General features: G+C 34.7%; 1 protein-coding gene across 1 annotated transcript in view; it reads left to right on the forward strand.

Moving 5' to 3' along the window:
• Window positions 1-13,597, forward strand: part of LOC136036560 (uncharacterized) — a 183,480-nt gene that overhangs the window by 7,579 nt on the left and 162,304 nt on the right. The window contains exons 3-4 of the mRNA XM_065718863.1: window positions 3,690-3,946; window positions 4,823-4,940. Of these exons, the coding sequence (XP_065574935.1) occupies window positions 3,690-3,946; window positions 4,823-4,940 (375 nt within the window). The remainder of the gene's footprint in view (window positions 1-3,689; window positions 3,947-4,822; window positions 4,941-13,597) is intronic.

Here is a 13,597-nt window from a genome sequence, read left to right on the forward strand (position 1 = left end):
GACGTAGACAAAATTTAATTTGTTTTTATTGTCGGGTGATGAGAAGATCGCCGTATTCGTGGGAACTGTCGGTGAGCTGGTTTCTTATTCCTTATCGATTTAGATTCGGGAATAATTTAGTATGGATATGCCTATTTTTATTATTAATTAGTTATTGTAAGTTGTTTCCCAAATAACAGGCTATTGAGTCCATTAGTCTAACGGACCATTGTTTTTGTTATTGCTTATTTATTGAGTAAGTAGGACTTGTGTCACTTTGCTGATGAAGCCTCTGTTTTGAATGGGGTATTTGTATAATTTGTGACCATTGTACTTGAGGCTGTAAGATTCACATGGCCTTGGAGGCATGTCCATTGGGACTGTTCTGATTAAAATGGTTGTTTTCAAAATCAAGACGATGGTTTTTGAGCTGATCTTGCGCCCGAGGGGTAGTAACATGTGGTTGATTTCATATCGGTTTTCGCCCTTAATTTCTAGTTTTTGGGGGGAGGGATCCTAATGGGGAATACTCTAGGGAAATTAATTCACGGGAGACACATTAATTTTTTCTAGGTCAGTGATACTGCGTTAAATACCATGTTAGCCTCAGATTTGCAGTGAGGGGGCTCAGAACCCCTTCAATTCTAATTTAAGTGGTCATCAAAGACCACTCGAGAATCATGCACTTTTTAATTATTGTTATAATTGATGACAGAGATACAGTTGCAGGAAAAGATATAGATGAAAATGAAAAAGTTTGTGATACCTTGGATGTGAAGGAAGATTTGTTTAGTGAGGAAGAATTAGCGACAGTACTAGAAGGATTAAAAAATAATAAGGCCCCAGGTGCTGATAGTATGATTAATGAGTTCCTTAATATGGTGGCTCTGAGGTTAGGAATAAGCTACTGAAGATTATGAACATGATTTTTGAAAAAGGGGAAGTACCCAATGATTTTAGGAAAACCTTAATTAAACCACTGTATAAGAAAGGTGACAAGAGTGAATGTCGGAATTATCGAGGCATTAGTCTGGTCTCTGTAGTAGCAAATTACTGAGTATATGATACTTTTTAGACTGAGACATGCTGTAGAACAAGTTTTAAGGGAAGAACAATGCGGTTTTAGAAAAGGTAGAGGATGTGTCGACCATGTTTTCACTCTTAGGTTAATAATTGAGAAGTCCCTTCGTTGTCAAACACCTTTGGTCCTTAGTTTTATCGATTATGAGCAAGCTTTCGATTCTGTTGGATAGAACAGCGTTAACAAAGGTCTTATCGTTATATGGTATACCAGAAAAATACATTAAAGTGATTTGCGCTATGTACGAGAATAATACTGCTGCGGTTAAGGTAGGAAATGAGGTTAGCAACTGGTTTTGTATTAAATCAGGAGTTAAGCAGGGTTGTGTTCTATCCCCCTTTATATGGATCATTTTGATGGACTTCGTCTTAAGGAGCACAGGAAAGGCAATTGGAGACCATGGAATCAAATGGGGGAGGAGAGAACGCTCCTGGACTTAGATTATGCTGATGATTTAAGCATATTAGATGAAAGTGTGAGCAAAATGAATGAATTTTTAGAGGTTTTACGAGTTCAGGGTGCTAAAATAGGCTTGAAAATTATGTTAAGAAGACTAAGTCACTAAGGTTCGGAATAAGTGAAGATGAACAGGTGACCTTAGGTAACGAAAAGATGATCAGGTTGGGAGCTTCAGTTACTTGGTAGTATTATTAGTAAGATGGTGGGAGCAGTGAAGATGTTAAAAGTAGAATAGCTAAAGCTCAGGGTGTTTTTTTCACAGTTAAAAAAAGTTTGGAAGAATAGAAAGATAAGCCTACAAACCAAGATTAGAATATTGGAAGCTACAGTGATGACAGTGGTCAAATAAGGCTCTGAAGCATGGACACTCCGAAAAGCAGATGAAAATTTACTAGATGTTTTCCAGAGAAATTGCCTACGGATTGTTCTGGGTACCCGGCTGACTGACCGTATTTCAAACAGTAGGTTGTACGAAAAGTGTGGTTCAATCCCGCTTTCTGGGGCTATAATGAAAGAAAGGTTGAGATGGCTAGGCCACGTTCTACGGATGAAGGATGACAGATTACCGAAGATTTGTCCTTTTTGGCCAACCGTTTTGGGGCTACACGGAAAGCAGTCGTCCTTGTCTGGGTTGGGAGGATGTCATAAATAAGGATTTAAAGGAAATGGGAACTTCCTGGGAGGGTGTAAAGAGGGAGGCTTTAAATAGATTAGGTTGGAGGAGGAGCGTGCGTAGCTGTGTTGGCCTCAGGCGGCTTGGTGCTGCAGTGAGTTATTAGTAGTAGTAGTAGTAGTAGTAGCTATATTGCCATGTTAATATTTTTGTTTACTAATATTAGACTTGATGTGTTTGATTTTAGACGTTTGTATTACAAGCTCAGATAATAATATTGCAAGCTTTTAAACGTCAATGAGCAAACTCGGAAAACCTCAAAACTTTGGTTAAATTCATATTTCATTTGGGTTACATAATACCTAAGCAAAGATGTCGGACGTATGTTCATCGATAATCTTCAGCCAAGAATAAATTCTAAATGAAAACCCTTCAAAGTTTGCCTGTTGAATCAAATTAAAATGGATAACTTAAAAAATCTAACGCACAAGCAAAAAAAAACAGTCTCAGTCAGGGGCACCAATGCACGGAAATCTAGGGGCTGTAGGGAGGACACATATTTAGTTTAATGGAAGTACCAAAAAAGGGTTTTCAAAATATAGAGGGTGGCAAAAAAGTTAAGGATTAGATCGCCTCCCCCCCCAACCATCCAATTGGCAACCCGGGTGTCGGCGTAATCTCTTTGCAATTTTCTGTTTCAACATTAGCCTCATAATCGTTATCAAGAAGCTCAGAATTCCTCGAGTAACAATTTTAACGAAAGGAAAGCATAAATTGCGAAATAAGTAGGATTTATTAGTTTACATTGGATTCAATATCTATTGATTTAGAATTATTTCATAAATAATCGTCGAATGATCATTACTCGAAACCGGTAAAAATGACTTTGTTTGTAAAGTCCAGTGCAAAAGGATCTTGATGCGGGCCCAAGGACCCTACTCTTGATCCTCAAATCACACGATTTTCTTTGTAACTTTAGCGAGGTGTATAGCCTTAGCTTTGTAACCAATTAGCTCAGGAACCTTTTAATACCAATCATAGCGAAAAAAAAACATTTTTTTAATGAGTGTTCAATGTTTTATGATTGAGGTGTCTTGCTTCAATCTTAAATACATACGTATTTGTACTTGGGTACGTGTTTGAAGGGTCGTGGTTGGGGCCCTTGAATCGTAGAAATGAAAATTACCTGCATGACTCTATTTCCAGCAAGATATATTCCCCCATTCGTAAATTCTCCTATTGGGGAAGGGATTTTGGATGTCAGTTTGGCAGTATTGTCATATTTGTGAAAAACTATTTTGGAAACTCTTAAAAAAAATATTTTTACGAGAATCGAAAACTTCTAGTGAAATCTAGAGGCTATAAATACTCAATGTATTGTGCTTCGAATCAGTCACGTTTCTATCCCAATTAATATCCCAATTATTATAATTGAATCACATCGGATTTGGGCCCCTTTTGGAACCTAGCCTGAATCTTTGAGAAGGGTAATAGAAATTTAATTTTAAGACCAAATTACCCCTTTACAAAGCTCTTATAACCATCCCCTTTATTAAGTCAACTCTGTTGCTTTGACTGTGAATTTAGTTTTTCTTGTGTTATTAGGCATCTTTCCAGAAGTTATCCACAAGGGTGCTGATGGTACCAACGAGATTCGAGATCAAATCGAACGTCTCCAGACTATTTGCCTTTCTCTTTTCCCTGCGTATGTCCCAACTGATGTGGCTGTAGACCGCGTTTTGCGATTCTCTGGTGTTGAGGATGATCCAAATTCAAATATTGCAAGGCACAAGGCTACTAGTATGTACTTACAAGTAAGTTGCTACCCATGTATAACTTCTGCCTCCTCCTCCTCCTCCTCTCTCTCTCTCTCTCTCTCTCTCTCTCTCTCTCTCTCTCTCTCTCTCTCTCTCTCTCTCTCTCTCTCTCTCTCTCTCTCTCTCTCTCTCTCTCTCTCTCTTCTCTCTTTCTCTCTTCTCCTCTTTCTCTCTTTCTCTCTCTTTCGTTCCTGTGTGTTCTAATTCCTGTTTGTTCTAAGTTTTAACATGGCTTTTTATTTATTTTATTATTATTATTATTATTATTATTAATTACACTGTATATCCAACAAAATGCATTGCATCTATTTTGAAGTGGCCACTATACGCACGAAAAATTGTTGAGGCAGCATCAGAGATGCTATTTTGATTTTTTATTGGGGAAGGTAAATTGTATTCAAGTCAGAATAATATCTTACTTTTTTCTCGTTGTCGAGAAATTCATCTGCTTTTCGATGCATGTTTTACGAAAAGTTTTGTCTTGACTTAATCACGATCAAATTGAAAAATTGAGATCTAAAAGAAATAATTCAAACCAAGCACGTTTGCAGGGAGGAGTATTTACCCCCGCCCCACCCCCACAGAGATCCCAAAGTGTTTATAATTTTGAATATACTTCTTTGTTTTTCGTATGATTTACCTTTTTCTTGCTTCTGAATCCCCCCCCCCCAAAAAAAAAGGTCCCAGTACACGTGCCTAGTTTGAACGATTCAGTTAATATTTTGTTTTCTTAGTTTACAAGATACAATGGAAAAAGGAGCCGAAATTAATATGAAATTTAAATATGTAAGGCTTGAATAACTTTCAATATTTCCAGTCTGTAATGGAGAATAAACTGCCTGTAACTGTAAAATATTACAAATTTTTCTTCAGGTTTGCCTAAATCTATTGAACATTGTGATGAACATGACAGCGGACGGAACTAGAATCTACAGTCGAACTGTATTTACAGCGTCATTTACTATGGCCGACTTCGGTGCCGCTTTTACAGGTATGTACCTCAGAACTGTATAGTCTCTTCGGTGAAGATTTAAAGCTAAATTTACGATCAATCAGGCCTTCTCAAGAATTCTGGCTTATAGTAATATTGACTAGCCAAATTATTCTGCTTGTGTGCCGATTCTCCATGGGGAGCAACAAACAGGATAAGCGTGTGCTGAGTCAATATTTATTAAGAGGAAGTTGAAAATGGTCAAAATATCTCTCTAATGTATAGGGATATTCTCAAGAAAAGGCATGATGAATATGAGACTGTCAGAGACTTTGTGCGGATTCAAAGCAGAGCTAGCAAGCAAATGCTGTCCTTAAATTAGTCAGATTTTACCAAAAGAACCAAACACCGTAGATAAAACTGCGTCATACACTTTTTTAGCTACTATTAAAGCATTTAATTACATTAAGAAGAAGGAGTTACATACTTTGTACTGAAAATTTCAGGAAGTTTATAGTCTTTTTCTTAATCTAGCGGAGGCCTGCATGTTAAAGTTCCGGAAGTAACCAGATAATCGAATAAATTTTTATTTCCAAGAAAAATAGCTCTGGGCTCGTTTCTCCGAGGTAAGTAAAGAAAATTATTAAATTACTCTGTCTCGACGAAGTTTCAATATATTTTGTGGTTTATCTTTTTTGACGGACGGAAATTTCTGAATTAAAATTTGTTTCATTGAACCTTTCGTTCCGTTTAAAACTCCAGTGTTTCTGAAAAAAAAAAATCAATATTCTTTTCATGAATAGATATCACACAGTATTGCGTTCTCTGAAAAGAAGAACTTTTATTTTTGAGTTTTTATTCTATTTCTCCATTGCAATTTTCCGTAAAAATTTTTGAATTGCTGCATCTCTTGAACTCTCCTAGATAATTTGTTATCGTTTTCAATTAGACTCATTATAATTTTCTTAGGAAAATTGGGCTGCCGACTTCTAACATTCTTCTCCTAAGGTTCAAAAATTTTGTACACACTTTGAAGGCAATTTCACCTTTTGATTAATTCGTTCTTTTGAAGCTGTCGGCCCCTTATCCTGATATTCAACCTTAACAAATGCCTTGGACAATGCTGTTCAATTTATACGTACTCTTTTCTTCTTGTCGGTAAACAGTTAATCCAATGGGCACCACTCAGTTATTAAATACTGTCCAAGCTTTGTAAGTATCCAACAAGTCCTAACTTTTCTTGAGTTAACTTGCTTTTGAAAACAGAATAAACACTGAGCCACATGCTTATTAAAATGGCCTGCCTAACTTGGACAACAAAATTGAATATCATGCTAAGATATATTGATATTTTCAACTAGAATACCGTAAAGTGCTATTGACGGCCGTATTTTTTTTTATATAAGCAGGAATAATTCATCGCGGCTATTTTGTGACTGTCCTAAAGAACTATGCTCTACTGGCCAAAGAGCCAGTTTCAATTAGTATATCCTAGCTTGTTTTTAATGCGTCGAAACTAGTTTGTGACTGTCCTAAAGAACTATGCTCTACTGGCCAATGAGCCAGTTCAAACAGCTAGTAACTGGCCAAGACAATTATAATTCATGCAACATATTCCTTTTCGTTTGAAGGTCTCGAACTTCAAGCTATCTTGTATTTATTAACACTGTTTAATAACAGTAGAGTTTGGCGTCATTCTTGCGCTTCAAAGCCAATGCGAGCAATTTTCCTATCCTAATAAAAATATTTTCTTCCGATTACTTGCAGGTACACGGCCACAAACTACCCGATCTGTCGCTTTAGGAGTTGTTGTGAATATTATATCAGCCGCTGCTAAGCGTTTAAAAACCACCGAAGTAGCCAGAGACACTTTGTCAAGAAAACTGGAAGTTGTTGAAAGTTTGCCTGTCGATGAAATTAACCAAGTAATGTTTTAACTTTTTGTTTTTACTTTGCTTATAATCTAGATTATGACTAAAACCAAAGTCTTTTAGTGATGATGAAACTTATATTAACAAACTGTTTAATTTGATTTTAGCAAATGTAATTATTTAGCACGTAATATATTTTTCCAGTCCTAAAATTAGACTCCTTTTCGTACGTAAGAATAATTTTCATATATGACTTGAGACGTTAAAAGTCGTAACATACTGATACCGTACTATGCATTCTACTGTCTTGTATTCTAAACCGTCAAATTGGCTTCTTTTGTTGTTGTTTTTTTTTTTTATTTCCTTGTGATTTAAAAAATAAAAGTTGGAAATGTTATAACTAGTTGTATTAGTAAAGATTTACTTTACCTTCCTTACCTTAAGACCAATATCTATTTTAGTCAAACTAGAAAGTCAAACTAAATTTTACATTGGCAGATAGAACCCATTGACAGTTGAGAGAAAGGCTAGATAAGCACAAACTTTCGATAGAAAATCTCTATAAAGTCTAAAAGTAAAAAATGACGATATTTTGAGTGCACGTATCATTTAGTTTTTGTTTTTGTTTTTGATTAGTCATGTTTATTTTCCATAGTAAATGGTTTACCACAGTCTTTTAGGAAAGTAATTGAAATAGAAAAATACAAACATAAACGCTTATGATAATAAATAATGCTAAAATATCATGATAATGATATTTATAAGTAACGCTTATGATAACTTAATACAAAGAGATTCAACTCGCGGGGCTTGTTATTCTTGAGTCATTTTATTCCTTCTACGCAGGGTACTTCAAAAGGTTGATTTTTCTTTTGTACTGAAGGCGACTTAGTGTTGGACATTAAATTAAACATTTTGTCCCCTGGACTAAACCTAAGAACCCTGATTGCTTTAAGGTTAGTCTTCTAATTTGTCAAAAACGATGAAAATTTTAGGGCGGTATTACATTTTCGTCAGTGCTGCCAAGTTGAACCGTTAAAATAAATCAGCATACCTAATTAGCGAAACTTGACAACGCCTTTTGTCCGTGAAAATTTAACCATTGACAATTTGTCGATTCTCAAAGGCAACTAAACCTTTAAATGAATGCTACATCTTTTTAAACTTTTTGGTGCCATTTGTTTTTAGCTTGTTTTCACTGATTTCTTACCCTATAATATTCTTATATTCATACACATATTCTTGCGGGTGGAAGTCTCCACATTTTTTTTTTGTTCTTCGTTTTTTTTGTTTTTTTGCCGTACGTCATGCATAGCCAATGTAATCTCAGAACGTCTTTCTCTACCTTCCTTTTATTTTGTTATTTAACGAGTGTCACACAAACTAGACTATCACTAAGTGCAAGCCATGGAAAGCCATTAGATTAAGATGACACTTTTTTGTATCGAGAAATTCAGTATTTAACGAAAAGTTCTAAATTTTTGACAAAGTCAGCTGTCTTTTAATGGCATTGCAAGGCGGAAGGGGTTAATTAATGCACTACGCAAATTCGTAGCTTTCTACTTTCTTCATGTACACCTAGTCTTCAATAAATTTTATTGAATGCCTTTTCGTTTAGTTCGTATCAAAAATGATAAGTGAAGCTTCATCGATATCAGAGAAGAGAGAAGCAGCTAGGCAAACTTTAACCAAGGTTGTTGAAAGTCAAATCGTAGAGATTACTCAGTGCCGGTTTATTCTTGAAGTGTCTCTTGTTCTCCTCTGAAAGCACATGGAAGCTTTTGTCAGCACAAACGATACTATGAGTAAGTTTTTGGTTAAAAGATCCTTTTAACTACTTAGTTGATATAACCAATAAGATACACATTTCCTTAATCTTCATAATGTCCTGAAAAAGAATACAACACTTGCTTATGAATTAAAGGTAACATTTCGAAAATTTAATTTTTTGTAGACGACTTTTATTATTGTTTCCGAAAAGTTCAAGTTTCTTTTCGCGGCACGATATCGGGTTTATTTTACCTTTATTGGAGCAAAGCAATGATCTCGGGGCCTAATAGAAGTTAAGTTTAACTACCCTATTGACCATTGGTAATATTAGTGTTGCTTCTTCTTCATATGTAGATAGGTATACGAACTACAATGAAGGTTCTCTCGTCTCTTTTGACTGAATTCCGGAACAGCCGTTGTGGTGGCATGAACCATACAAGGTTTAATAGATCACGATCTTTAGGATTATAATGATTTCTTCAAAGATTACTTATGCATTTCTTTTTTGTGGAGAGGGGGTAGTTGATTAATAACAGCCATAGTTTTCTTGGGTTTTCGCTCACCGACAATAAGGTTGGAAAAGTACTGAAATATCCTTGAGCAAATGGTCACTCAGATAAAACATGCTGAGTGGTTGAGTGACTTTTAAATAGATTATTTTGAAAGCCTGTCCCGTTTCCTGTCCTACGTCAAAATTCCCATTTTAGTTTTTTTTTTAATCTTACACTTCGCGACAAAAGTTGATAAGAAACTGCATTGCTCGTTATGGAATAGTTGCTTTCTAAAGTTCATACATGCAATTCGTCTGTGTTCATAGGAGATAATATCAAAGTTATTTAATCTGTGGTGGTGATGGTAAATAATAATAAGAATCAACCCGCAAGGTGGTTTCAAACTGCAAAATGGTCATTTGCACAGACAAATAAAAAGATGCACAACCTAACTCAGTTCTGCTTCAAGAAATTCCACCGCCTTCTAGTTTCTCATGAGAAAACAAGGTAGTAGTTCCTCAATGCAGTAAAGAGTTATCCCCCCCCCGCCAAAAAATAGTTTTTTTTATATTATTTTATTCTGGTACTAACATGATGCACTCAAGTCGGCTATTTCATTTTAGCGTTACTATGTTGAGACTTGCTGTTCTGTCGTAAAATTCTGTCACTTGTCACTTTACCGTGTCTATTAACCATGCATTTTCTTAATCTTTTGCGTTCTTCGAGGAAGTACATGGTGATAATTGTTTCTTAAATGTATAATTTCAAAGATTCTTTTTAAGGCTTAATTGCTTGTCTTTTTATAAAGTCATTAGTTGCAGTCCTAGAGGATAATTTTATTTTTGGTAATTTTGTTAATTCTTAAAATAATATTAATGGGATCAGTTATCTTGTGAATCTTATAGACGCGTTATTGGAAACAAAGATAGTAACAAGAGAAATAAAGCAAAAATTCTATCTCTTTTTAATTAATTCATGACTAGAATACTCATGTAAGTCACAAATTTTCGTTGTCATGGGTATAAATAGGATTCAAAAACATCTCTATGCGGTGGATATCTCTGGTACAAGCTGGAAATGTATATTTGAATTATTTATTACGAATGGCACTTGGTCGTTGTTTGGTTTTCGGTGGGCGATCGCTGGTGGCTGTTCAAAATTTTCCTTTTTAGTCTTTCTTTTTTTTTCTTTTTTCTTCTCATTTATTTTCTTCTCAAGTTTTTCGTTTTCTTTTTCAGTTTTTCTTCTTTTTTTCTGCATTCCCTTCTGTATAGCCTTGCGAGCTGTATATGGTCTTCTCATTAATTTAATTACTTAGACAGTATTTTAAGGTCAAATATCCGTAAAATTAATTGAAATTCACGCACAATATGTTTTAGGATTCCACGATAGTGTCAAACTTTAAGTGTCTGCTTTATTTTTGTTTCTTTTTATTGGGGGGAGGGGGTCAAAAATCTTGTTATTCTATTGAAACCCGTAGCCCCTATATTTTTAGGGAGGTTAGTAGTTTTGCGCTTGCTAGAAACCTTCATGTTATCCATAATATCTAATTCTAGTACGATTTTGGTATGTCGTAGGAGGTTCGAACTGGTTTTTTTTCTTTTAAAATGCAGAGTATAAATTTCATTTTCTCTTTTACTTTGTATGCTGTTAAATTGATAGCGTTTGAGACAATTCCGCCAAATTCGATTAGAAGTTGCATGTAAGTTCTTTGAATATTCCAGATGCTTCCCGCCTGAATATTAGTTTCGATGCAAGTTTCAGATTCAAAGAAGATATTACTCACTATCTAGATGAGACCTTCTATAAACAAGTTGAAGAAGGCTCAAAGGTTGGTACTACTCTTTGCATTTCTATACCGGTCAGGTCTCATTGAAATCTATGAATAGGTTTTGAAAATATATCTTAACTGACTTATAACTATCCTTATTTTGATTGGGAATCTTTTTTTTCGAGCAAAATTTCTACAAGAAAGTTCAGAATTCAATTAATACCTAGAACGAGGTTATATAAATTAATTTATCTAGTAAATTAACTTCGGCCAATAGCTTTTAATGAGCCAATATATAATTAATGGCTGTTGTAAATTTAGAATAATCATAGAAGGCAGATTCTATTGAATCATACAATTGTAGTTAAAATCAGCTGTAGTTAGAAAAATATTGTTTCGGGGGGGGGGGGGTTAAACTATTTCCTCCGTCCTATCCCTCGTTTCAGATAAGCATATAAAAATATTCTTCGATATAACTCTTAAAATATTTCTGTAGTAAGAGGGAAGTTGTAACCTCTGTAGAAATCAAATTAGATTTTTCATTTTTTTGGAATGAAAAGAGGCCAGAAAGTAATTTCCTCCTCCTGCTGGTATTCGATTGAAAGAATTTATACTGAATTCTAGGGCTTAGAAAGACACTTTTGGACTTCAGCAACCTCGTCCTCTTAAAGACATATCCGTACTTGCCCTCCTTCCTACTGGGTTGTGAACAACTATACACCAATCTACAGAAATTAATAAAGCCTTAAATATATCATCACAGTCAAATGAAGTTTAAAAGTAATATTGTGTTAACCGTTGCTGTGCATGGACTGCGTATGCCTTTACGCCTGAATTTTCCTCCGTGCAGTATTATCGCTTTTTAAACTAGGTGTTTACATAGATAGCTTTTCAATAGTTCTAAATTGTTTGGCTAACTTTATCGCAGTTTGGTACTTTTTGGGACAAAATTGTTTTGTGCCATGCGATTGCAGTAAACGCTACTGTGTAATGGTGTGATCTTTAGTTTTGCTTAGAAGGGGTGCTAGAACTTCCAATTTCTGTTAAAATAACCACTCACGATATTCTACGACCGCTTGTTCAAAACGCTAACCTTTTTGGGAGAAAAATTAACACGCATCAATAAACATCTTTCTGGGGAAAATGTAAATTTTTCAGTTCTGTATATAGAGGCTTGAAACATCTGTTATAGGGCTCTGGGATATGCAGGAAACGATGATGTTATTTTCATCGATACTACTTCCCTTTTGGGGGTGCTTTTCCCTCTTTTCTTAATTATAATAATTTTCTCAGTCTCAGTATGTATTGTTATCGAAGTTCTTTTTATAGTTTTAAATGTAATGGAATAAAAAAAAAATTCCTTTCAAAAAGTTAAATTAAAGTCACAAGGGTATTTATTCAAGGAGCTATTTCTTTATTTCTTGTATACTTTATTAGCATTTGAATCTTTTATGTTTGACGAATAAAATATTTATCGTTTTTTGGTAAAGTGAGAAATGATAATCTGTCGTATTGGGGGTTTAAAGGGCAGTAGCTGTCTTCTTATTTGTGATAATTTCTGTTCGTTTTAAGCTTGCTTTGTATATGAGAACTTTATTAAAGATATTTCTGGATTAATTTCTATTCATTTCTTAGTTGACATAGTTTCAATGCTAATTTTAGGATTATTTTTTCTTTTTTTTTTTTTTTTTTCAAAGCTTTTCTGCTTAAGAAATTTTTGATTCAGAATTTTGCGGATTTGAGTACAAATGTACTTAAAAATACAATTATTAAAATGAACTTTTTAATTTTGTTTCAATTTTTTCAAATTAAGGAAAATACAGTAGGTTTGCATCCGCTGTCATATCTTGTTGGGAGTATTCATGTGAACTTTTCGGCCGAGCCGATTACATTGTGTTTGCTAGCTTAAAAATGTAAAAAAAAACATATTTTTCTTTAAATGTAAACTCTTGATTGCTAAAATGTTTAATGATGCCTTGATATTTTACCTCTTTTGATGATTTTTTATCTTGAAATAAGTGTGTTGAATCAGTGCTTGGGTGCTTCACAGATATATGGTGCATATATCTGAACAGAAACTTATTCATAGTTGTCTTTTATAGGTTTCCGGTACTGCTGGAAAGCCAGATGATTTCAACCTTTTATTTATAAGAAGAATTCGGAAAATAGCACAGGGATAAATCTCGCTATTTTTCTTTCTTATTGTGCTTTACTCTGATTTTTTATTCCAATTATACAATAAGTTAGATTAAATCAGGCGTTCATTTTAAATTTTTCCAAGGCTGCTGTGTGGTAAAGTGATGCAGTTATTTAAAGCAGAATTATTGCTGGTATAGTCGTATGTTCATTCTGGATGTTAATTTTGTACATCCCATGCATAGACGCCGACAAGGGGTTAGGTAGTTTCCCATTGGCACTCATGATGCCATCCCTCCCCCCCCCATCCCTCTCAAATCCAAGAGAGGTAAAGGTAATATGTGAAAAGATCCGAAGGACAGTAATCTTTTATGTTACCGATGCAGAAATGTGAAATTAAATCCCCCAGTAAGTTGTCGACTAATTGTCAAAAGCTTTACTTGTTGACATTATGTATGCGGTGTATTGTCAGAAGTGTTATTACTAATACTAATAGACCTACTGGAAAATTTTGCGGCTCCCAGGAAGTCCTTAGGCTCAACTTTCAGCTAAGTATATGCTAAATTCCAGCAAAAAGTGACTATCGGCTTCCTGAATTTTCTTCAAGTTTTTACAGATGGCTGTTGAACCATCAATATGGCTCAGTGTTGATGAAAGTTTTTACAGATTTTAATTTTA

The sequence above is a fragment of the Artemia franciscana genome, chromosome 15 (assembly GCF_032884065.1).
Source record: "Artemia franciscana chromosome 15, ASM3288406v1, whole genome shotgun sequence".
Lineage (NCBI taxonomy): Eukaryota > Metazoa > Arthropoda > Branchiopoda > Anostraca > Artemiidae > Artemia > Artemia franciscana.